Source organism: Podarcis cretensis (assembly GCF_951804945.1).
Source record: "Podarcis cretensis genome assembly, chromosome: 6".
NCBI classification, from domain to species: domain Eukaryota; kingdom Metazoa; phylum Chordata; class Lepidosauria; order Squamata; family Lacertidae; genus Podarcis; species Podarcis cretensis.
The window spans coordinates 98,561,696-98,585,779 of NC_137175.1; the positions used below are offsets into that span (position 1 = coordinate 98,561,696).

Consider the following 24,084-nt stretch of genomic DNA (forward strand, 5'->3'; position numbering starts at 1 on the left):
TCTATCATGCATGATGTAGTTGAGATTCCTGCACTCTGCGGGGTTGGACTACATAACCTGCAGGATTCTTTCCAACTCTTTGCTTCCATAAAATCCAGTGAAGCTGAATGATGGAAGAGATTCAGGACAGATAAAAGAAAACGCCTTACGCTGCCCATAGTTAATAGAACTCCTACCTACAGGAAGCAGTGATGGTCACCAACTTGGATGGCTTTAAAAGAGGATTAGATGAATGCATGGCAGATAAAGGCCATCAGTGGTTATAAGCCATGAGGGCTATGCTCTGCCTCCATGGTCGGAGGTAGTTGCTGGAAACTGCAGGAAGGGAGTGTGCTCTTGTGTTCGGATCCTGCTTGTAGATTTCCCATACACACCTGATCCAGCAGGCTCTTAAGTTCTTCAGCTGCACATGAAAATGATACTACAGTAAGCCCACAACTTGTGTGCATTCAGCTTTTACGTGCTGGGCAAAAGAGATACTTTGGCAAGCCCACCCACCACTGAGCCCGATGTGCTTTGGCTAGACATGATTTGGGCTTTGGACATGATCTCCAGAATGTAACCCCCATGGACCGTATTTACTCAAATCTAATGTGCACCTTGAAACCCTAAAAAAGTATGTGCCATCAAATCTAATACACAACTTGATTTTTGCGACGTAATTTGGCCAGAAAAGGTGAGCATTAGATTCGAGTAAATACGATATATTGTGGGCTTACTGTATATTAAGGCTATAGAGAGGTATTTCGCTCACTGTTCCAAAGGGTTTGAGCTGGGAGCTATAAAGTAAGTTTATAAACCAGCAACTTTGCTCTTTCAGTTAAGTCATGAGAAAACACACCAGATGATTTTATTAAGGTAACACTATTTATACAAATCAACTCATGCTAGAAAAAGCACAAATGATATGTAAACAATTGTTTACAGAATACTTTTTCTTTGTAAAGGTGCAAATGTTCAAAATGTAAACACAAGAATGCCATCTCTCCGGCCAAGAAGGGTTTTCCCCTTTCTTGAAAATCCACTTGTGTTAAGTTCCCCACCCACCCAAAGACATTGAAGATGTTGAAGTTTACAAATAAAGCTACTTCTTAAAGGAAATGTCAGTAAAACTTAATTTCATTGGCATTCCTTGCAACTCGCCTCACCTCACCCAGTGCTGCGATCAGCTTTCCTTTCTGCTGCTTCCTTGGCACCACAAGAATAGGGCACAAGTTATACATAACTGTTCTTTAGCTCCAGCCATCACTGGCCATGTCTGCTGGGGTTGCCTAGAACCAAGAACTGCAGTGACATAGGTTTCCCATCCTTGCCCTACAGCCCACTAATTTAGCTACAGCCGTGACAGCTGAGTTTTTAGATAGAACTATGCTTTAAGGATAAAGATGGCAGCTTAGACAAATTCAAAATGCTTATAATTCTTAGCATGTCTTTCAAAAGTGACAAGACAGGCATCATTATAGATAGATGTAGATACCATTTTACTAATGGCCAGTGTGTGGCTCTGAAGTACAAATTATTACTAGGAGATAAAATAGGTATCCTATTTCTGATACAGTACTCTGTTCTTTAATCCAAATCAGGCTTGTATATGTACTTAGTCACACTAGTTAACATTACTAGTGCACTAACAGTGAGAAATACAAAACAGATGCAACTAGAGCATAAAGTCTATACAAAGGGAGACTATCTACCAAGACGTTCTCCACAACCCGTACAGAAATGAACAGAAGCAGCACACAAATTCTGCTGTGCTCCACATTGACTTCAGTGGGGCTTGTGCTGGAGAACTTCCCAGTAGATTGCTCAAATTATTATGTGTCTATTCCTTCTTCCACTTGTTTTCTGTTTTTGTTTTTTTAAATATATTTGTTCTTACTGACCCACAGTGCCAGCAACCTTTTGTTGGCTAGCCCTTGGCTTCCAAAGATTTTAACTAGGCCAAAGCTTACAAACAGCTTCATTTAGAAAGCTGCATCAGAATTTTACTTGGGGGGAAATCACATTACCATGATATTAACAATATGGTAGAAATGGAACAGGTTCCAGCATATATAGAATTTCCCCCAATGCAATGTAAAATTCAAGCAGCAGCATCTTCTGCCAAAGCCCTGTTGAAATGAATGGGCTCTTATGCAACTAATTCATTTAAATGGAGCATATGGGCCCTGTTTGACTTGACCTCTTTAAACAAGGCCAATGATGTTTCAGAGAAACATTCGTCTATGCAGATGCATTGTCTACCTCTCAAAAGGCTCCTGTCTTTGATGGAACTCATATACAGATTGAGGTCTTCATTGCTTAGAATAACATTACATTCCAGTTTCTTCATTAAGATTGTAAAATTAGAATGGGGAGACAAAGACAATGAAAACTATGTGTTCCAGGTATATTCCTGGGGTTGCTTGATCTGGTCTTCTGTAACTAGTAGAGGAGGGGGAAATGCTTGCAACATCCATTATAGTCCCATAGAAAGAGGCACCAGCGAATAATATAAATGTGATCTCAATTTTACTAGAGCCTCAGAGAGCTCAGCAGTCACCAAGCTGACCAGCTTCAATAGGAATGAACTCGGAGTGAGAAAGATTTCTCCCATTGGCTTTCTACCATATATGGGATTCACAGTGTGTCATTTTTATAACTCCCACTCCACCTCCAAGCCGACGATAGTTCATTCCTCCATACAGTCTGCAAAGAAAAGACGCACTTTGTTACTCTGATTTAACCCCTATTCTTAACAGAAGTGCAAGAATCAAATTTATGATAATCAACATGGATGGTCTCCAAATGACTGTATTAGGGGAGAGAAATTGCCATATGAGAATAATCATTAGCTGGCATGCCTGTTACTAAATAGTGGGATATAGGCCAGCAAAATATGAAGAGATTGAAGAAAAAAGTCTTGAGATTATTTTGATGCCTAGGGTTGATAGAAATCTGTACACGGTCTTAATAAAAAGGCTGGTTCAACCACCAAATCAAATCATGCTTTCATATTATGTGAGCAAGACTCAGACTTGTCTGTTTCCTTCCCCCTTTCATTTTGTGACAAGCTGGAGTTTGTCCTCAAGCCCACACTGAAAGCCATATTTTGGAAGGAATTCAGCATAATGCAACCAAATCGCTCTGTCAGCAATCTTGCTCTGGATTTTCTGACACACCCCTAGAGCCAATGGAAGCACACAGGGGGAAGAGAGGAGGGAAAGTCCCACTGCGCAGACTTTCTTTGGTGGGGCTTGTTAGTTGAATCCTGCCCTTGATTGTGTTTTTCAATTTTGGCTTCTGGGCAAACCATAGTCTGAAATGATTCCAACTTAAAGCAGAAACTAACTTTTTTTTGTAGAATTGGGAGGGAATCAAAGTGCACTATGGGAGGAGGAGGAGAGTTTGGATTTGACATCCTGCTTTATCACTACCCGAAGGAGTCTCAAAGCAGCTAACATTCTCCTTTCCCTTCCTCCCCCACAACAAACACTCTGTGAGGTGAGTGAGGCTGAGAGACTTCAGAGAAGTGTGACTAGCCCAAGGTCACCCAGCAGCTGCATGTGGAGGAGCGGGGAAGCAAACCCGGTTCACCAGATTACGAGTCCATTGCTCTTAACACTACATCACACTGGCATGAACTGAAATTCTATCATTTAATGCCAAAGCAAGGGTTTGCATTGTTTCTGAACAGTATTGTTCGAAAGACAAAATGTATCCTAATTATGATTTTTAAACTTCTTTACCTCCATGTGTTGGCATCTGGGTCAAACACTTCAATAGTCTTCAAGTATGTTGTGCCATCAAAGCCTCCTACGGCCATTAGCTGTCCATTCACAACAGCGAGGCCAACCTAGATAATGACCAAATAAGTGATTTGTGTAAGTTGGAATGTTGCAATACAGTCTAGTGTTCTAAACACAAGGGCTGCTGCAGAAGGATATTCAGTGGGGTCAAGTACACAATTTACATTTTTCCATTGGTGGAAGAGCAACTGAGAAGAAGAATATGGATAAGAGGTAAATAGTTTAACTAGTTCATTGGTCAGGCTATATATCTCAATGCACATACTGTCTACATCCAGAGTTGACAGAATTGTACTGCTTCACTCCAAGTCTGAATTTTCTTTTCAGCCTAAGAGCAGCATTGATGGTCAGTCTTCTGATAGCCACATATTAGTGACAGGTAATTAGTGACACACACACACACACACACACACACACACACACCAAACATGCATGCATGCAGCACTCTCCCTATCACACCCACCCAGCCTTAGCATTTCCAGCACTGGAGGGGGTTGGGCCTGGAAATGCCTTCTATCCTGGAGGATCTAAAGAGCTGTCAGAGGGCTTATCTCCAATCTTAGCATTGTGCTGCTTAGTGTAGAGCAGGCATGTCCAAAGTCCGTTTCAGGGGCCTAATCCAGCCCACCAGTCGACTTATCTGGCTCCCGTGGCAGTATATGTCCCGGGGTAAAATCCTTAAAGCTCAACAACTTTGGTCAGCCCTCACACGTGTTCACTTCATCAAATCTGGTCCTCTTTGAAAAAAGTTTGGGCACCCCTGGTGTAGAGGTTGGAGAGAAAAGGTCCCCCTTGTCTACTCTTTAGAGATCCTAAAGCACTCTGATTGCTTTCTAAAGAACAGAGAGCTATATTTCCTGCTCAAAATGGAAGATAAAAGCTGCAGTAGCTGGTAGGCCACTTCCTGTAGCTAGCAAACTGGATCCAGTGCTCAGGTTAGCCACCTCTGGTCTAAAGAATTCAAGGTGAGCAGGAACAGCAGCCAAATCAACCCCAGCTTACCCCACTACGGCGTGACGTCATGGCTACCACAGGAGACCACTGGTTCGTTCTGGGGTTGTATCGCTCAGCACTGCTAAGTTCAGTCGTATCATCTCTGCCTCCCACAGCATAGATCATGTCTTGGTATACCGCACAACCGAGGTGCTTACGTCGAGTGCCCATGGGTGCTATTGTGTGCCAACGGTTCTCCTGAGGGTTGTAGCGCTCCACTGTGGAAGATTTGCATACATGGATCAAGGGCAAAAGAGCATAGCCACAAGAAAAGAAAAGCCAAACACCAATGGAAGCCATTGTTCGTTTCTCATTTCTATTTCTTCTGTTGCATCAGACCAAGGGCCCATTGACTGTGCTATCGTGTTTCTGATATTGCCTGGATAGCTCAGTTGGTTAGAGCAAGGTGCTGACATCACCAAGGTTGCAGGTTTGATCCCCATATGGGACAGTTGCATATTCCGGCATTGCAGGGGGTTGGACTAGATGATCATCGGGTCCCTTTCAACTCTATGATTCTATGATCCTGGCTAGCCAGATGCTTCCAGGAAACCCAAAAGCAGCCCCCACCTTTTTCTCCCAGGAGCTGGAAATCTGAGGTATCTGAACCTGGAGAAAATTCAGCTATTCAACTTCAATGGCTATTCAGTTATAATGGTGAGTAGCCACTGCTATCCTACATGAGAAGATTGAAAGTCTAGGATTTAAACAGTTCTCAAATATTTGTCTTGGGAAATTGCCTATCAGATGGAGACATCTGCATATCTACTCAATATAAAATTAGCAAAATATGACAATTTAGTAAAAAAAAAAAAAAAAACCCACCCAGAGCTGAACTCTGCTGCTACCCGCCCTTTCATTTTCTCAGGAAAACCTTCAAATGAGTCATGTCAGAATTCCTCAGAAGCACCTGGAGAGTAAATTATTGGCTCTTGCATGGAGATACCTGTGTTCAGAGGTGACGTCCCATCAGAGCCTCCAACAGCATAAAGGAAGCCACCTAGCACAGCCACAGCCACTCCAAGGCGCCTTGTACTCATGGAAGCCACGCGAGTCCATTTGTTCTCCTTTGGGTCATACCTCAAACAAAACACAAAAGCATCTCTTTCACCAAGTCTGACCAATTCCACCAATACCAATCAAGTATCTTGACCCTGGTACTAGTCTTTATCTTAAATGTGTCTTAGAAGGCATTGGTAAATAGCCTGACTTCTTAATACTTAAAATAAAGACCAGCAAACTCAATTATCACCTCCTGGGTTCCAAACCATATGGACAACAGAATATTCTACCAAAGATAAACCAGGATTTGCGAAACATATACGTCCTTTCAACTATAAACTGGGCAAGGTAAACAAAACAACGGACAGGAACTTATGGAAACTAAACAATGGTGGGGGGGGGGGAGGTGTTATGACAATTACTCATCTAAAAAAGCAAAAAATCCTCCTGGCTCAAAAGAGTACTTATACCCCAGATTTTAAATGCTTAGGTTGTTCTCAAAGCTCCAACAAGAGACCCTTTTTTACACTCTACAATCTTGAGAATCAACCCTTTGCTTCACTGAACCAAGGACCAAGGCATGGGTGAGAGATGCTGTAGCCTTGCTAGTATGGGTTACTGATGAGGAGAGCATACCATATTTTTCTGTGTATAAGACTATAAATTTTTGAAGTTTAAAATAAGAGGTTGTCTTATACTCAGATAGTGCATAGTGCATTTTCTTAATTTTTGGTTAAAAAAATAGGGGTCGTCTTATACATGGGGGTGTCTTATAAAAGGAAAAATACGGTAATTCTCAAACGAAAGGCACAGTTCTCTTGATCTCTAACTGAGGTTCGGCTTACTTACCTTTCCTTTCTCGCTTGACTTTTAGCATGAGTACTGTGGCAAAATTGCCACATTCACTGTCTCTAAGCTTTTTGGGATAGATAGGGATCCTTTTTTCTCTTTAGATCATGCTGTGTATGCTCTGTGAGTTGATGCCTTCTTATATTTTAACTCTGCTGTCTGAAAGCAGCATTCATATACTGTCACTTTCATTTCAGGTACTAAACCAATCTTCCTTTATTCCTTTCTGTGAGCATAAGGCTAACAGACACACATTATAACAGTAGCAAAAGATTCCTGGCAGTGTGCATAGGAATGCGTGTGAGTGCTCCCCCCTGCTCCCAACTCCTTAAAAAGATACCTTTCAACAATGTTAAGACAGGAGACACCATCCTGTCCACCCACAGCATACAGGTAGCCACCAAGAACTGCCACTCCGACACTGGTTCTGCAGGTGCTGGTGGGTGCTACATCGCTGCTCCACTGATTCGTCTTTGGGTCGTATCTACAAAAGGCAAACATGTCAGGTCTTTATGGTAATTTCACCTGGATTTCTTAAACCTTTTGCATTTTCTCATTACTTACTGCCCTTCCCTCAAGACCTCTCATTGGTCTATGTCAGTAGATGCTAAACATTATAACCTGGGCACAGATTAATCAATGGAATGGGGTACTCTTTCCAGAGGAAGTACCTCCTTTCCCAAGTTTCAGATCACATGGGATCAGGAGCACCATGCCATCAGTCCCTCTGCTTATGATGTTTAGGCTACAGGGTTGATGCTGTGCTAGTAGAAATGCCATCACACATGCACAAGAGAAGAAGAAGAGGAGTTTGGATTTGATAGCCCGCTTTATCACTGCCTGAAGGAGCCTCAAAGTGGCTAACATTCTCCTTTCCCTTCCTCCCCCACAACAAACAGAGTGTTGAGGTGAGTGGGGTTGAGAGACTTCAAAGAAGTGTGACTGGCCCAAGGTCACCCAGCAGCTTCATGTGGAGGAGCGGAGACGCGAACCCGGTTCACCAGATTACGAGTCCACCACTCTTAACCACTACACCACACTGGCTCTCGAGGGAAGAATTGGGAAGCTCAGCTGAGCCCTGAGGTCAACAGAAGTACAAAATGATCTTCTGGGGAAAAAGCCGAAAGATGCACCTCCCCAAAAATCTAAAAACACAGTTGTGGATGCATGCAGCACGTGCCTGACTTGTCCATGTCTATAGGCACAAAAACCCAGCTGGAACCCGGTTCTGTGCATGGACAAGGAGAGTTTCCCCACAGTTCAGCTGTGCACCTGGAAGCTGAGTCTGGGGAAGAGAGGGAGGGAAACTAGGTGCTGCTTAGTCTCCTTCCCCTCAGCCTAAAGCCGGAATGAAAGAATTATGTGCTCCTTCATAGTCCGGCTACAATTCACCACCACTAATGGGGAAAGGGGCTGATATCCAAGTTAGATAAGACAGAGGGGGCCAGAAAAAGTGAATCCCTGCAGTGTGTGTGTGTGCGTGTGTGTGTGCATGTGCAGTTTCTAACCTAAGAAATCTCCATGACAATCAGACTTGGAAACCTTAAAAGAAAAAAGCAATGTCCTCAGAGATTCAAATGATGAGCCAGATACCAGAACCACTGCAAACAGGTGTGCATAGTGTACCATGCGTACAGATAATTTTTTTAAAAAATGCTTGTTTAGGAAAGTATTTGGATCTTGATCAATCTTTTTTTAGAGATATTGTGCAAAGGTTACAACTTGTGGTGGGGAATGGTTCTCACACTGTTGCAGGAATATTAGGTTACAGTTAGAGTAGTAGTCTCTAGTTTGCATCGTGGTTTGAAATGTTCGGAATAAGCTATCTTTCTCATTCCAAGAAAATAAATGAATGAGAGATGGAATAGCAGCTTGCACGGAACCCGATTCAACATCCATTGCTATAATCAGAGCAAGCAGTTAAGCTCCAGAGAACCAGAAAAGTGTGTTTGACAAGAACTTACCTTTCCACACTGTTAAGATAGGAAGAACCATCATGGCCTCCCACTGCGTACAGAAGGTCATCCAAGACACTGACTCCAACCCCACAACGCCTTTTGCTCATGGAAGCCACCATCCGCCACTCGTTCGTTTGAGGGTCGTAGCGCTCAACACTGGAAATGGCATCCCCGCTGCACCAGCCACCCACTGAAAGTTGTTGGAGATAATGCAATGGAATGACAGAATATAATTAAAATACATAATTATATTAACATTAATATGAGCTTCTGGGGGAGAAAAATGCTGGACTAGACATCTTTGTCAACACACCATCAGAGACAATTATGTGGCAACTAATGACAGCAAAGCCATAAAACTTGGTTATCACATTATCTCTGGGAAAACAGAGATAACAGGGATTAACCTCCCATGCTCTGAAAGGCTGCTTTCCATGCTAAGCAACTGAGAAGTTTTTGAGGGACTTGGATGGGGGTGAATGACTGAGAGTGGATGAAATCACATTCTTGCCCAAACACCACATAACAGTCTTAAGGGACATAAGGTTGGCTAAACTTCCCTTTTTAAATATTATTTGTGAGACTATTATAAATTGTGACTCAGGTTATCTGTCTACCAGTTAAAATATACATCTGGAATGTGACCCAACTGCTGGCTTAAGAAGAGACAATAATTAAAAGGCTGAAAGCAAAACAAACCACAGAGCCTAGGGCTTGCTGATCAGAAGGTCGGCGGTTTGAATCCCCGCGACAGGGTGAACTCCCGTTGCTCGGTCCCAGCTCCTGCCCACCTAGCAGTTCGAAAGCACATCAAAGTGCAAGTAGATAAATAGGTACCGCTCCGGCAGGAAGGTAAACGGCATTTCCGTGTGCTGCTCTGGTTCGCCAGAAGCAGCTTAGTCATGCTGGCCACATGACCCTCGGCCAATAAAGCGAGATGAGCGCCGCAACCCCAGAGTCGGCCATGACTGGACCTAATGGTCAGGGGTCCCTTTACTTTTAGATATATTTTAAATAGCTAAGAGGTATTCCAACTGTTAGAAATCTTTACTGTATTTGATTTTTAACCCTCGGTCCCTCTGCTGAAAGTGCTGGTTGCAAAGTGAAACTAATTAACATAATTATGCTACTGTGAGAAAAGAATGTGCTCTGATAAGCAGCCAGGGGGCTTTGACTTAGAGCACAGACTGTAAGGTCTTCAGCAAAGTGAGTTGTTAGTAAGACCAAGAACACTCAGTAATGGAAAAATACAGTTGGACACCGACTGTTGTCATTGTGCAGCAACTACTGGATGAGCAACTGAAAGAGCTCACAGCTGAACTGCATAAAATGGTGAATGAAAATGGACCTGAGAAACATGAGGCTAAAGAAGACACAGAACCTTTGGAGAATAATATTGATGGAGACTGCCAGAATAGGAGAGTGGAATGGTAGTAGGAGGCAGTAGGTGGTGAAACGGAGGGGATCTCTACACAGGTACTGGAAGAGTGAAACACTCAAACAGTGGAGTTATGATGTTGGTGGAGTGGAATGAAACCATGGACATATTCTGAGAAATATTCTGAACTGCCAGAGAGAGAGGAGAAAGAAAGGATCCTGTGTAAAATTTGGAATGGACTTAGAGGGAAAAGAATAGAGGAAGAGGAAATGGAAGGACCTTTTTTCTAAATTAGGATGGAAAATCATGACCAACAGGAAATGGGAATGGAAGATATGAAACTGGGTGTGAATTAATGAATATACAAATAACTATGGATAAATAACTATGGATTACTGTTTTAATATATGGCCACAGCAAAGAGACCAATGTGAGTAAATTGCTTCTTAACACTGGAGTTGTTGTGTAATACAGTGGAACCTTGTGTTACGTACCGTCCTCCTTGAGAACGCTTTGGGTTACGAGCTCCGCTAACCCGGAAGTAGACGCTCCCAGTTGCGAACTTTGCCCTGGAACGCGATCTGAAGTCGCGCGTCGGCAACAGGAGGTGCCATTAGTGAAAGCGCGCCACATGTTAAGAACAGTTTCGGCTTAAGAATGGACCTCCAGAACGAATTAAGTTCGTAATAAGTTCGTAATTAAGTTCGTATATATAACTGACAGATGGAGAATCGGAAACCCTTTTCATTTACTTCTTTTCTTTTTTTCATTCCTTTATTATTTTCATCTTCTTGTTTCTTTTACTACATTTCTTTGCTTTGCTCTTACTTTTTATTTTTTTATTTTTGTTTGTGTCCTCTGCTCTGGGTCAATGAAAGGGTTAACCTGAACTCAGGTTGCCAGTTGGGGTGGAGTTTAGGGGTGGAGAGTTTAGAAGGCTCCCTGGAGCCTTTTGTTTCCTCCCTCCCATTTTTCACTTTCTGCTTCTTGGAACAAGGAAAAAGCCATGTGGCCTGAATCTGCAAGTGAACTGAATCTATCTAAAAGGGCAACTTTATAGCCTGCATCTTTGCTAACCCAAAGAGTAAGGGAACCAAGTCCTTTACTTTTTGAGATGTTTGGAACCATTTTTCATCTTTATTTTACTGCCAGCAGATGGAGACTTGTTTGCTGAAACTTCTGGAAACTCTTGAGTAAAACATTCACTCATTGGGAAATCTAAGGATCTATGATTCATTGTAGCCTAAGTATTTTCATGGGGAACATTTGTTTAATGGTGGATAAGGCAGATGCAAACTAACCAAGTTTTAATGTGCTTGGAGCAATCATCACTTTGCCTAACCCCCCACTGGAGAGTAGGAATCTCTCTTCCAAACCTCTTTCTCCAACACATTACTTTTGCTCAGCCTGGATTTTACTACATATATATTTATACTGAAGTTTTAGGTCACACACATTTAGATAAGTCAATTCTCCCTCAAGTTAAAGGTGGCCCACTACAACCGTCAGAGATCCTATTGCCTGGAACAAAGCGAGGGCCCTCGCTGCCTTGCTATACTGTTGACCAAAAATGGTATGCCATGCCTCCCTGACCAAGTCTACAGTCATACATACATACCTGCAAAGAGTACTTCCCCACAGCGGATAGGCTTGCGTGGTCGAGTTCTTGGTCCCTGCATCAATGGTCGCTCTTGGGGCAATAGCAAATAGTTCTTAGCTTCATCCACGAGGTCCCTGCACGGGAAAGGCCATATAGTATTTTTACTGTGATCCAATCATTTTGCAAATTACCAAAAACTACTGCTCCAAAACAAGACACAATTTGTAATGTGTTATATAATCAAAACCCAAACACAGTTTAATATAACATTTTGATTTCTTATCCTACACATTTTGAAAACTCTGCTGAACAGCAGCAACACAATTAACATTAGCAGCCATGTTTAAAAGTGGAAGGTGAGTCGTAGCATTCTGCTAACTAAGTGCATTGACTTGTCAGGATTTAGCAATGCAATTTTCTTGAAAAAACAAACACGAGCCAGTGTGGTGTAGTGGTTAAAAGTGATAGACTCGTAATCTGGGGAACCGGGTTGCCGTCTCCGCTCCTCCACATGTAGCTGCTGGGTGACCTTGGGCTAGTCATCCTTCTCTATAGTCTTTCAGCCCCACTCACCTCACAGAGTGTTTGTTGTGGGGGAGGAAGGGAAAGGAGATTGTGAGCCGCTTTGAGACTCCTTCAGGTAGTGATAAAGCGGGATATCAAATCCAAACTCTTCTTCTTCTTCTTCACCCCCATGGCATGTTAACTTATCAGGCCATGCTAAAAATGTTTGATTAGTCAACCTACCCAAACCCCTTACACCTGGCTCACAACTGACATCATATCTGACATTGGGTAGAGATACAGCTCCAGTACTGAATGGGGAATTCAACCCTGCTTGGTTCAGGTGAGCCAGTGAATTCCCAGGAAGAACCATCTGCCATGCCAAAACTCTACAGAAAGCAGGAATGAATCCACCTGCATCAGATGATGTGCTCGGGCAGTTTGCCCCCCCCCCAGGGGCCAACTCTGACAGTTGGGAGGGACAATCCATCTATCAATCACAAGACATCAGATCACTGACAGGTTGGTGGTCTCACCCAGCTGTCAAATTTGGGCAGCCAGGGTGGGGGAGATAAAGATCTGGCGCATTAGGCCACAAAGGTTCTCTATGCCTGATGGAAGTTGCAATCTTGCACAGGCAAAATGTTGTTGATCTTGGAGGGATTTACTTTACAGTAAAGATTCCACAAATCATTCAGTACCAGTTTAATATGTCAACAGTACAGCTGAATAATAATCTTTTTATATACTGGGCTCACAGAAGCTTGTGATTCTCAGAATCTCTCAACCCCACCCCAGCAAAAGATGCTTGTGACAGAAGATAGATTTTATGGGAAGATAGTCTATAATAAACTGGTCATTTTAGAAAGAAAGCATTTTACATGATAGTAGGGGTGGGGGGGTGTGGCCCTCCAGATATTGCTGAACTACAACTCCCATCATCCTTATGGGCTACTGCTACAGTCTGATATAATGCCCATATGCAGAGCAGAAACACATTTAGTTTCATGTTAGAAGGAAAGGCAGCAGGAAAGTTATAAGATAATCCAAGATTTGAAGTGACATAATTTTGTCAGGAGTGGAAAATAAGATAGGGTGGACTCTTGCACCCCTCAAGGGATGCAAGAATCAGACTAGAATCAGCTTTTGTTGTGTGAGCCACAGAGAAGGAAAGTGATATTTTTATTAAATAAATTTGTGCAACTGAATGAAATTTTCATGCACCTCCCTTTTGCCAACAGAAGATACTGCCATTACCTATTTTTATCCCCTTACCTCTCTATGCTGCATCCTAATTTCAGGTCCTAGAAGGGCACTTTAAACATTCCATTTTATGATAGTTTTTTTTTTTAACAAGGCAGTCTGACACACAAAAAATAGTCAAACTTCCAAAAGATGAGTTCTGACAGAAGATCTCACAGACAAAGACTTTTTGGCTTTCAAAATGTAGATGTACTGTGGCGACTTACCTGCATTCTTCATCACTTTTAATGAGCGGGTCAGAGCCAACTGTGCCTACCAGGAACTTTGGGCTGAGCAGTGGCAGGCGCACATGTTGCAACACCTGCAAATCAAGGACAGTGGATCAGGCGTGGGATGGGGCACCACACCGCTGAAGAGCGCCCAGCATATGCCGGAAGTTATGGGAATGCTTTCTGTGAAGATCACGTTATCAGATGTAAAAAATCAACATGCTCCATTCACTCATCATGCCAAACATGGTTTGGGCTTCTAGGGCCGAGCTGAAATGGCACCCCAACTTCGCCACCCTATTCGCAGTGGACAAACTAATGATGATTCAGCAGATCTTGGTAGCTTTCTACAATTTCTGAGCACTGCTATGCAATGAGGGAAATAAATGCTATATAGCACAACGGCTGGCAGGAGTGTTGCTGCAAAACAGATGGTGACTGGAAGCGGGGGTGAGTCAGGGAGGTGGTTTTGACACTACTTGCCCCCTCAATCCCATCCACAAATTATTCAAACCAAAAGTTCTCTGCAGAGAAAGTTGTTACTCAGCTTTATTTAGAACACCTTCTCCCTCAGCTTCCAAGTCCACTCCTGTCTCTATGGTACAGCAGCCTCTGGAAATGATGTGATGCCGTAACCATGGCTTGTCATCACATCAAGCTATAGTTAGCAGAAGCTTTGGTTTGTAAAGCTGCTTCAAAACCAGTGTTAGATTCTCTTTTGCTGGCTGATGTGTTGAAATCATGATGTGTTGCAAGTAGATTCAGAATAGACAGAATAAAGCACTTATTTACACAATGCATGATCAGTTTAGAGGACTAACTACAGGTAATGGTGATGACCACTACTTTACATGCCTTTAAAATGAGATTAGACAAATGAATGCAGAACTGTGTTATTCTCCCCTTGAGAACAGTTGGGAAAGGGCCTCACCTTTGGGTCTGTGAAGGCACTTTCTGTTTTTGAGAAGGGGTCAGTCCCTCGCCCCTGATGACTTCCTGCCTTTCGTAGAATCATAGAATTGTAGAGTTGGAAGGGACCCAAGGGTCATCTAGTCCAACCCCCTGAAATGCAGGAATCTCAGCTAAAGCATCCATGACAGATGGCCATGCAACCTCTGCTTAAAAACCTGCAAGGTAGGAGCCTTTGTTGCAAAAGGGTTGACTTCAGCAGGGTTCTGCACTTTCAAGCCAGCCAAAGCCCACACATTGCAGCTAGTCCAGCATCCTGTTTCCCACAGCTGCCAGCAGGTCCTCCTGGGAAGCCCAAAATCGCCTTGGGGGCAGTAGTTGCCTCCCATTGCTACACCCCAGCAATTGGTATCTAATGGGATGCTGCTTCTGAACCTGAATGTTATGTAATAGCCAATAAATAGCTCTAATAAAGTATACATTTGCATTTGATACAATTTGAGAGAGAGGTAAGTGACAAGTGCTCCTTCCTAATGCATTTTCACTCATTGGCCAGAATACTGGAAGGCAGGAACAAGTCTGTGTTTTTCTTATGGCTCCGTAAGTAAAAGGCTAAAGTGGGAACTGATATTTCTCCCCTCTCCTCCCTCCCTGTAAGGTCTTTGGTGCAACAACCTGTCTTTTTTGCTATTGTTGTTGTGGGTGATTGATAATGCTATAAGTAAATGAATGTCAGTAGGTCTTGGGCAAAGTCCTATCAGCATGCATGTCCTTGCGGAAGAAAAGTCCTGTAATCCCAAGGTCACCTGGGGGAGCTGAGGTCGCCTCTCCTGAATGCTGTATTTCACCCAGGCCATCACTGCATTGAACACCTGCTCTTCGCTCCGGACATTCAGTTCATCACTGGATATGATGTCAATTAGCTGATTGGCTGGAAGCAGCATGAACTCCTCACTTTCCATCACCTGCACAGAGATGCAAGAATACAGAGTCATGGAAAGCTCTTCAAGCAACCAGCAAGCATTATGAACTGCAGGTGCAAAGTCCTGTTCACCAATGAAACTGGGGAACCTTCTGCTTCTGAGTATTTTGGTACAAGCATTTTACAAACCTCAGAAAGCAACATACTGGTAACTTTTAAATAACAATACAGGTTAAGTTAGGCTGGGCCAGTAGACAGACTGAACTGCTTTGAACACAGAAGGCTTCATTTCAAATCCTTGCCAGCTATGAGCTTCAGACTTGTCTTGGGCCAAACATCATTGCAGCCTCAGTTTTCTTATCTGTAATCTGGAAATAACAACAACCAACCCTAAAAGGCGGTTGTTGATAATAATAATGTACCAAGTTATTTATGCCTTCCATTACCCATTTTGTAAATCAACAGAAACCATATTCAGGGGTGGATAGGAGGGTTATACACATGAATGAGGAATCTTAGCTATTAAAGCAGCTGCACCTGTAATACAGACAAAAGCCAGCACAAAAAGTATCGGATAAAATTACTAACTGTTTTGCAGATAAATCTGAAAAAGCCTTCTTGACCTAGGCTTGAGGCAGAATACAAGAGCATCTCAGGACAAGGGGGTGGACTTATTTGATCCCACCCCTGTTCTGCTCACTTTCTCTAAAAATACACACAGAGGCCATGAGTGCAGATGCACTTCAGAGGGAACCAGAGACTCCTAAAAACTGCCAAGGACTTAGCTAGCATGAATTACAAGCCTCTGACATGCTGCAAACAAGTTAATAAATTTGTTCTAGCCTCTGGGAGGAAGCAGGTTTCTCAGAAGATACGAGAAGAATCAGAAAGACTCTCACATTTGAAACAGAGGAAAGAACCCTGACTGGACAAACCCCTTGAAGCCTATCAAACTGAACTGTAGGAAATGTCTATAGTCGCTTGAGTCTTAGGGAAATCACAAAATTGATTTTATGAGGCCTGCATCTCTTATGAGCCACCAATCCACATACAGTTCACCATGGACTTGGTCAGTCTATTGCTTTTGCTGTCTGCTTGGGCCAAATATTGTGACTGCTTGGCTATGCTCAGGCTTGGTGGGTCACAAGTTATGCAGGTCTAGCATCAACCCAAACAGCTAAAACAAGAGAAACCTAATGCTTAAAACAGGAGTCAGCAAGGTTTATCTTGCCTGGGCCAGATTGGTCCCATGGAAATCTCTCCGTGGGCTGGATCACGCATGCACAATTTTTGGCATCTGCACGTGTGAACCCATGATTTCCGGCATCTGCGTGTGCGTGCCTGATTTCCGGTGTCTGCATGTGCACAGACGTGATTTCCGGCGCCATGGAAGCAAGTCCCCACGCCGCACTGCGCTGGATTAGTGCAGTGCGTGAGTGGGCAACTCGGTCTGGGAGCAGCTCATGGGCCGGTCAAATGACCTCCGCGGGCCGTTTCTGGCCCATGGGCCTTAGGTTGCTGACCCCGGCTTAAAACATGCAAGCTCATTTTTGATAACCTCTAGAAAAGGGAGGAAAGAGAAACAACAGCTATAATCTAGCATGTGAAGGGCCAAATTAGCTATAGATCATATCTCGGAAACAGCCTTTTCTTTCACCAGAACACTCCTCCAATGCAATTATGAGAACAGCTCTAGATCAAGCAACTCAAATACACTGAAGGAAGCCATGGAGACAGCCAAGTGATCTGCTAATAGACAATCCAATTTCTTGCTCACGTAAACTCCACAATATGTCCCCCCCCTCCACTGTCATTTGCAGTATTGGTTAATCTTATATCTGAAGCCAGGGCTTTTTTCAGCCAGCACCTCTCAGGTGGTGCCACTGCCATTATAAGAGAACAAGGGAGGTGTTCATGATGAGTTCTGGCATCTCTTTTTCCAGAAAAATAGCACTGTTTGAAGCTTTGACATCTAACAGAGCAGTTAAAGGGATAACAACAGGCCAAGAATTTAACTTATATGCAGATGATGTGGTAGCACTTGTAAAAGACTCTAAGAAAGCATCCAAGAAATTGTTATACTTTATCAGAGAATTTAGTAAGCACTCAGGATATAAAACTAATATTATAAAAATTGAATGAATGGGTTTTAATATGAATAAACCTGTGAAAGGAAAAATAATAGAACAATATGAAATATCACAGAAAGACATTCTGAGTAAATATCTCATAATGTGGATATCGCAGAATTTGGAAGGTTTTAAAAGCATAATCATGATAACTTATTACGGGAAGTAAAAAATGAGTAAAGTCAATGGACACATCTGAAAATATCATGGATGGGGAAAATATTGGTGTGACTACAAATACTACTTTTGTTTTTAAACATACCATTATGGCTTGACCAAACAGTAAATGGCAACTGGGGGAAAATATTGATATACTTTGGTATTTAAAAAAAAAAAAAAACACTGACGAATGCATTTGAAAATGAAGGCTTAGATTGCCAAGCAGACAAAAATTACATGAAAAAGCTTGTGGGATGTTTACAATGCAATTTGTTTTTGTTTTATCATGTATTTTGAATTCTCATTTAGTATTTTTATCTTGTGAACCATTCAGTTCAGTATGGCACAGGTGTGCATACCTGTGCTACATCTGAGCAGGTAGTCCTGCACCAGTGGGCTAATTCAAGCAGATGCAGGCTGGGTTTTGCTTTCTGGTTGAGATTTTTAACATTTTACATCATACATTTTGCAGATGGCCTCACGCCAAGCTACGTAATTGCTTACCCTGAACCCTGCTGGGGAAAGCAACCTATGTCTAATCCATGCACCAGTTATGTAGTATCACAGCAAGCAGTATTAGAAACTCAGATATATAAGCTAGGGGCCAAATGGCTCCTTAAGCCAAGGTTACAGTTGCCAAAATGGAATGTCTAATTGCCATTTTTGAGCAAGACGGCTATAAAGTCTTATTTTTCAAATGATGCTCCCAAGACAGTGATAATCTGTAACCGTTCTCAGTGAAAGTGCATTCCTGCTACAGAGATTTTATGGTGCAAGGAAATCTAGGCCATATTGCACCACACACGAAATTATGTTATGAGCAGTCATATCAAAGTTTTTCTGTGTTTCTATCATCAATGAGGCCCCATCAAAGATGACAGCCAGTTAATTGCTTTGAAAAATATGAAGAAAGTGCACAAATTAATGTCTTTACTCAAAAACAAAGTTAAGACACACATGATGCAAGATAGATTCATGGACTGAACTTCAGCCTGTATATAGAGGATTCCAATTTGGAATGCTTCCACATATTATTTAAAAAAAAACCAACAAACCAAAAACTTTACTTATCAAGAAGCAAGGTTCTAGGACCAACTCTTTCCCTGTTTTGGTGATTTTCTAACTGCAGGGACAGTTCAGGAAAAAATGCCGAGGAGTGCTCAGAAGTGGTATAGATTCCTTTGTTTGTGTAGACCAGGCCTTAGAGGCAAATGGACCACTTACCTCTTGAAAGTTATGTTGGGTGAATTTGTCAGCAATTCTCAGAAGTTCTCTGCAGGAGTGAGTATCAGCAAATGCTCGGATGCCAAGGCAATTGGAAGGATCCAACTGTCTCTTCAGGAACTCACAGCAGGCCTCTTGGATCTCAGCTAGCTGGAGGAGGCAGGCAGCTGGCAATAACGTCTGCACGTTGCCCTCTTCCACCGTGATTTGGGATGTGTACGCAAAGTCAATCAGAAGCTCCATGGCCCTCTCATCAATATCTCTTATTACCACCTCCGTTTGCCGGCTCTCTGCAAGCTCCCCTGTGAACATTGCTCGGAAGTAAGGGCTGCAAGCTGAGAGGATCACCCGGTGGGCATAGATCTTCTTGGCCCCCACAACCAACACCACATCGCACAGCTCCCGGTGCTTCCGCAACAGGTTTATGACCTCCAGGGTTTGCCGGGGGTGCTTGTCTGAGATGTAAGGCATGCGAGCAGGCTGTGGCACTCCTTCCGGGAGCTTGTTGGGATCTCCGAGAGTGCAGCGGCTCGTTACATCCATTCCTGTTTCGCCTGCTCGATTACTGGCACACCTGGAAAAGGAAAACACCAGTGATACTAATGGGCAATTTGGGGGGCACAGAGGGGTGGGCAGGGAAAGAGAAGAAAAGTCCTGTTCCGCGCATGTGCGGAAGCGACAAAACGCCTGTTACGTTCTACTCAGGATGCGAACGGGACTGTGGAACGGATCCCGTTCGCATCCAGAGGTACCACTGTAGTTAATGCAACTCTTAGCTTCACCACCACCAGCTGAGTTTTGCAATTTGAAATTTGTTAACAGCAAGTATTGCCAAGCACTGACTCAGCTCAGACCACACACCAAAACCTAGTTATTTGTGCTAACTATGGTGTGCTGTGAAATCTGAATTAATGAATACAGTGGTACCTCCACTTACGTGCCCCTCTTGTTACGTATCCTTCAAGGTACGCACACGGCAAACCCGGAAGTATATTTCTGGGTTTCGTCGCATGTGCAGTAGTGCTCTGTCGTGCTGTATGTGTGCGCAGAACAGGCACCTCCGTTTGCGGAAACCTCGAGATCCGACTGGACCTCCGGAACGGATCCTGTCCGCAACCGGAGGTACCATTGTAGTTATAATTATCACTCCCATCTCAAGAGGCAATTGCACCACAGAAACAGGTGTACTGAGCAGAAAGAAAATGAGAAGAAAGTCTAAATCATTCTTGTCTCTGCGTATGTATAACTTAAACATGGTTTGTGTTCTACTCTGTGATTAGTATAAACCATGATTTGGTTTAATGTCTGAATTTAACCTACGATAATTTCTCTTTCTGCATCTTACCTGCGCATTGGCTTTCCGTCCATGCACTGCAAAGAGAAGTCTTCAACCTATACTTCTGTGCCAGTGCTAGAGAAAAGAATGAAATAGTGTGTGACAATCCACTCTACTGATCTGTAATCTATGAGTAGTATAATCGGGGCATAGAGTAAATCCAATGAAATCAGTTGACTTAGGTTAGCCATGACCAACTTAAATCTATTTGCTCAAATAGGTTTATTAAGAGTATAACTTAGTCTTCATGCTGTATCCAATGCTGCAGTTCCAACATTGCAAGAGTTCCAAAATGTGCAATGGAGTTTCCTCTTCTGTCCCCTCAAGCTCCCCAGTGACCCTCCAGAGAAGTTTTTGGAGGCACACGGGGGAGGAGAGGAAACAGAGCTCTCCTTTCCTAAATACACTGACCAGGGAGTAAGCCCATTAGACACAATTACGATTTCTTACATTTCTAACCTGCCTTCATCGATGCAGATTTTTTTAAAAAAAGAATTAGAATTTTCTCAGGCAATTCTTCTTTAAGATGTTCAAATTACCAAGCTTGTCTAATATTTTACTTCCATTTGGCATCCATATTGGCCTGGTTCGCATGTCACTTTAAACAGTTAAGCTTGACTGTGATTTAAAGGTGAATGCACCGTGTGTTGGTATGCAAGGAGAAGTTTGTGGCTGCTTCATTCCTTTGCTGCTGCACTGCAGGAAACTAAGCATGGTTCAAGCCCAGGCTCCTGGTTTATCTTGCTCCAAGTTTGGTTCCAAGCTGTAAGCAAGGTTTGTTTTTTGCTTACAGCTCATGGTTTATTTGGAAGAGACAAACCATGAACACAGCTTTTGACAAAGCACTAAACCAAACCATGTCTTAGTTTCCATAGTGCAGCAGGAGTGAGGGAGAATCTTTTCCCCATGCGCTAGTACAGTGTGCTTTCACTTTTAAACTAAGGTTAAAGTGGCATGTGAAAATGTGCACCCCCTTGCCAGATGCAGGATGGCATAAGAGTAAAACAAACATTCCCATAATATACACAACATAGAACTATAAAATCAAAGAGCTGGAAGGGGTCCCAAGGGTCATCTAGTCGAAACCCCTGGAATGCAGGAACCTCGGCTAAAGCATCCCCGACAGGTGGTCACCCAACCTCTGCTTAGAAACCTCCAATGAAGGAGCATCCACCACCTTCTGAGGGAGTCCAGTCCGCTTTCATACAGCTCTTACCCTCAGAAAGTTATTCCTGATATTTACATTTATATTTCACCTTTCCTCCAAGGAGCTCAATATAGCATGCACACTTTCCCCCTCCAAATTTTATCCTCAGAACAACCCTTGAGGCAGGCTAAGCTGAGAGATGGTGAATGGTCTAAGGCAGAGCTGGTCTGTCCATGAGGCAGACTGAGGCTGAGAAGTGAGGAGAAGGGGCTGCGGTGGCTTCTGGCGAGATTACTAAGAGTCTCTGGAGGCCTCTGCACCCTCTTGCAAGATCTCACTGCAACCACAACTGTGCACCCCTGGTGAGCAAGGCTTTGGTAGGGCAGCAAGGGGGTGCAGGTGGCACACGTGCAGGGTGGTACCTAGAATCACAGAATCATAGAGTTGGAAGAGACCACAAGGGCCATCGAGTCCAACCCCCTGCCAAGCAGGAAACACCATCAGAGCACTCCTGACATATGGTTGTCAAGCCTCTGCTTAAAGACCTCCAAAGAAGGAGACTCCACCACACTCCTTGGCAGCAAATTCCACTGTCAAACAGCTCTTACTGTCAGGAAGTTCTTCCTAATGTTTAGGTGGAATCTTCTTTCTTGTAGTTTGGAACCATTGCTCCGTGTCCGCTTCTCTGGAGCAGCAGAAAACAACCTTTCTCCCTCCTCTATGTGACATTCCCATTTTGCCTCAGGCGGCAAACCAGATAGGCCACCCCTGGACTAAGGTCACCCAGAAAACTTCATGACGCAATGAGGATTTGAACCCTGCTCTCCTAGGTGTCAGTCTGATACTCCAAAGACAAGGCCACCACACTTGCAGTCCCACGGAAGACACAGACAGTTCAGGAAAGCCCCATTCCTTCACACGTATCCTCAAGGGGTCTATTTTACAAGAATTTGGCTGTTATATGCAATACTATTGTAAATATAAAAGTACAATGAAACAGTTATTAGAAAAAGGATTTTAAAAATTTATATACAGTACTCTCCTTATCTAGTAGTCAGAACATCAAAGCAGAGTCTACCTGAAAAAGAACTTTATACTTATCCATTACCATATCCAAAGTAAAAGTACCATGCCCAATTATGGTTTTTAAAACATTAAAAAGCATTTCAGCTATCATAACTCATATTAAAAGAGAACAGAGAATGGTGAGCAAACCATGTTTACAGTCACTCACCTTGCTATGAAGTTGAGGTAATTCACAAGCCCTGAATAATCAAGAATCCCTGCCTTCTATTCATTTTATCCATTGAGATCAACAGGACTGGACAAAAAATAAATAAATTGATGAGTGACCACAAAGGTTCCTAAAAGTTAGATTACAACACCTAAGAATTTGAAATGTTTTACCTATTCTATACCTAAGCAGCATCTGCAGAATAGAATTCTAGTACTTTTTCAGCCCTGGAAAAATCAAGGTTTCCCAAAAATTGGGCTAGGGACAGATCCTGATAAGGATTGGGCCTCAAAGACAAACTTGACTAACAGGTAGGTTGTCCCATCCACCTGTGAAAACCCCTTGCACAGGTATGTAAGTCGCTCAATGCTCTGCCTTTAAATAATCAATACCATTGGTTTAAAAAGGCTGAAAATCAGGGACTAAATCTTGCTGCCTAGGTTGTGTGGTCCTGTTCCCTATTGGGAACAGGGTATGCCACCAATGCAGGATTAACCTCTGTTCTCTCCTTCCATCAGCAGCGATGTCAGCTGATAGTGGGTGGGCATGGTCTGGGGGAAATGACCTCACTGGACCCCCTGGTGGGCCAAGATTGGCCTGCAGGCTGTAAATGCCACATTCCTACCCAAAAATATATCAGATAACCTCCATGGGATGCTGAAACTAGGCACCAACAGAGTGAATCTCAGATTCCCAAAGAGATTGATGTGTGCAGGCCATCTAAAGTAGCAATCCTATCCACTGATTTCTGGAAGCAAGACCCATTCGATTCAATGGAACTTAGTTCTGAGTAGGCATGTAAAGGATTACGCAGCCAATCACTGCAGAAGTTTGGGAAGCTGTCAGAGAAGGCAAATCTTCTAAAAGCCCAGGATCCAAACTGATGCATCCTCGAAGGCCAAAAATTAAAGGAACTAAATACATCCCATGGACTAAAGCCTCCCACGGTACTCAGCGCCTCCTTGGTCCGATGCAGCCGCGCTGTATCCCCGCCCTCGCCCGCTGCAAGTCCATCTTCCAGCTCCATTTTCTCCACCTCAAACCACCTAACATATATTCCAGGGCCCATTCACCTTCCCCGCTCTGCTTCTTGCCCCGGCCCAGGAGCGAGTCTGCGGGATGACTAAACAAGCAAGCAAGATCCAGGGCGGGCCGGAGGGCAGGGGGTCCCTCAACGGCGACAGCTAAATGGAGCCTCCACGTTCGGAGGCAGTATACCCGGCTGCATGCCCGGGCCGGGAGCGAGGCCAAGAGAGCTGCTGCTGCCTCCGTGCCCGGCGGGAAGGGGGCAGGCCCCGGGACCGGCGGACCTTTGGCCTGAGGGGCTCTTGTACGCGCCTCCCTTCTGCGCCTCGAGAACCGACCTGGCAGCGGAGGCGGCGGGGGGCGGGGCGGCCTTCCGAAGGCTCCTTCCCGGCTTCTTTCGGCACCGCAGCGGCTCCCGCAGCTCCTGCTGGTCCCGGAAACTGCCGGTAGGAGC

General features: G+C 43.6%; 1 protein-coding gene across 1 annotated transcript; it reads right to left on the bottom strand.

Annotated features, from left to right (window-relative positions):
- Positions 1-820: 820 nt before the first annotated feature.
- Positions 821-23,822, bottom strand: KLHL20 (kelch like family member 20). The gene is made up of 13 exons (XM_079981411.1): positions 23,678-23,822; positions 22,605-22,691; positions 20,233-20,298; positions 18,888-19,461; positions 15,260-15,418; positions 13,542-13,636; positions 11,587-11,702; positions 8,597-8,780; positions 6,973-7,116; positions 5,728-5,861; positions 4,791-4,999; positions 3,729-3,835; positions 821-2,688 (listed from the first exon to the last, which is right to left on the bottom strand). Exons 3-13 carry the CDS (start codon positions 20,253-20,255, stop codon positions 2,604-2,606), a joined length of 1,830 nt encoding a protein of 609 aa, XP_079837537.1. The 5' UTR covers positions 20,256-20,298; positions 22,605-22,691; positions 23,678-23,822; the 3' UTR covers positions 821-2,603.
- Positions 23,823-24,084: the final 262 nt, after the last annotated feature.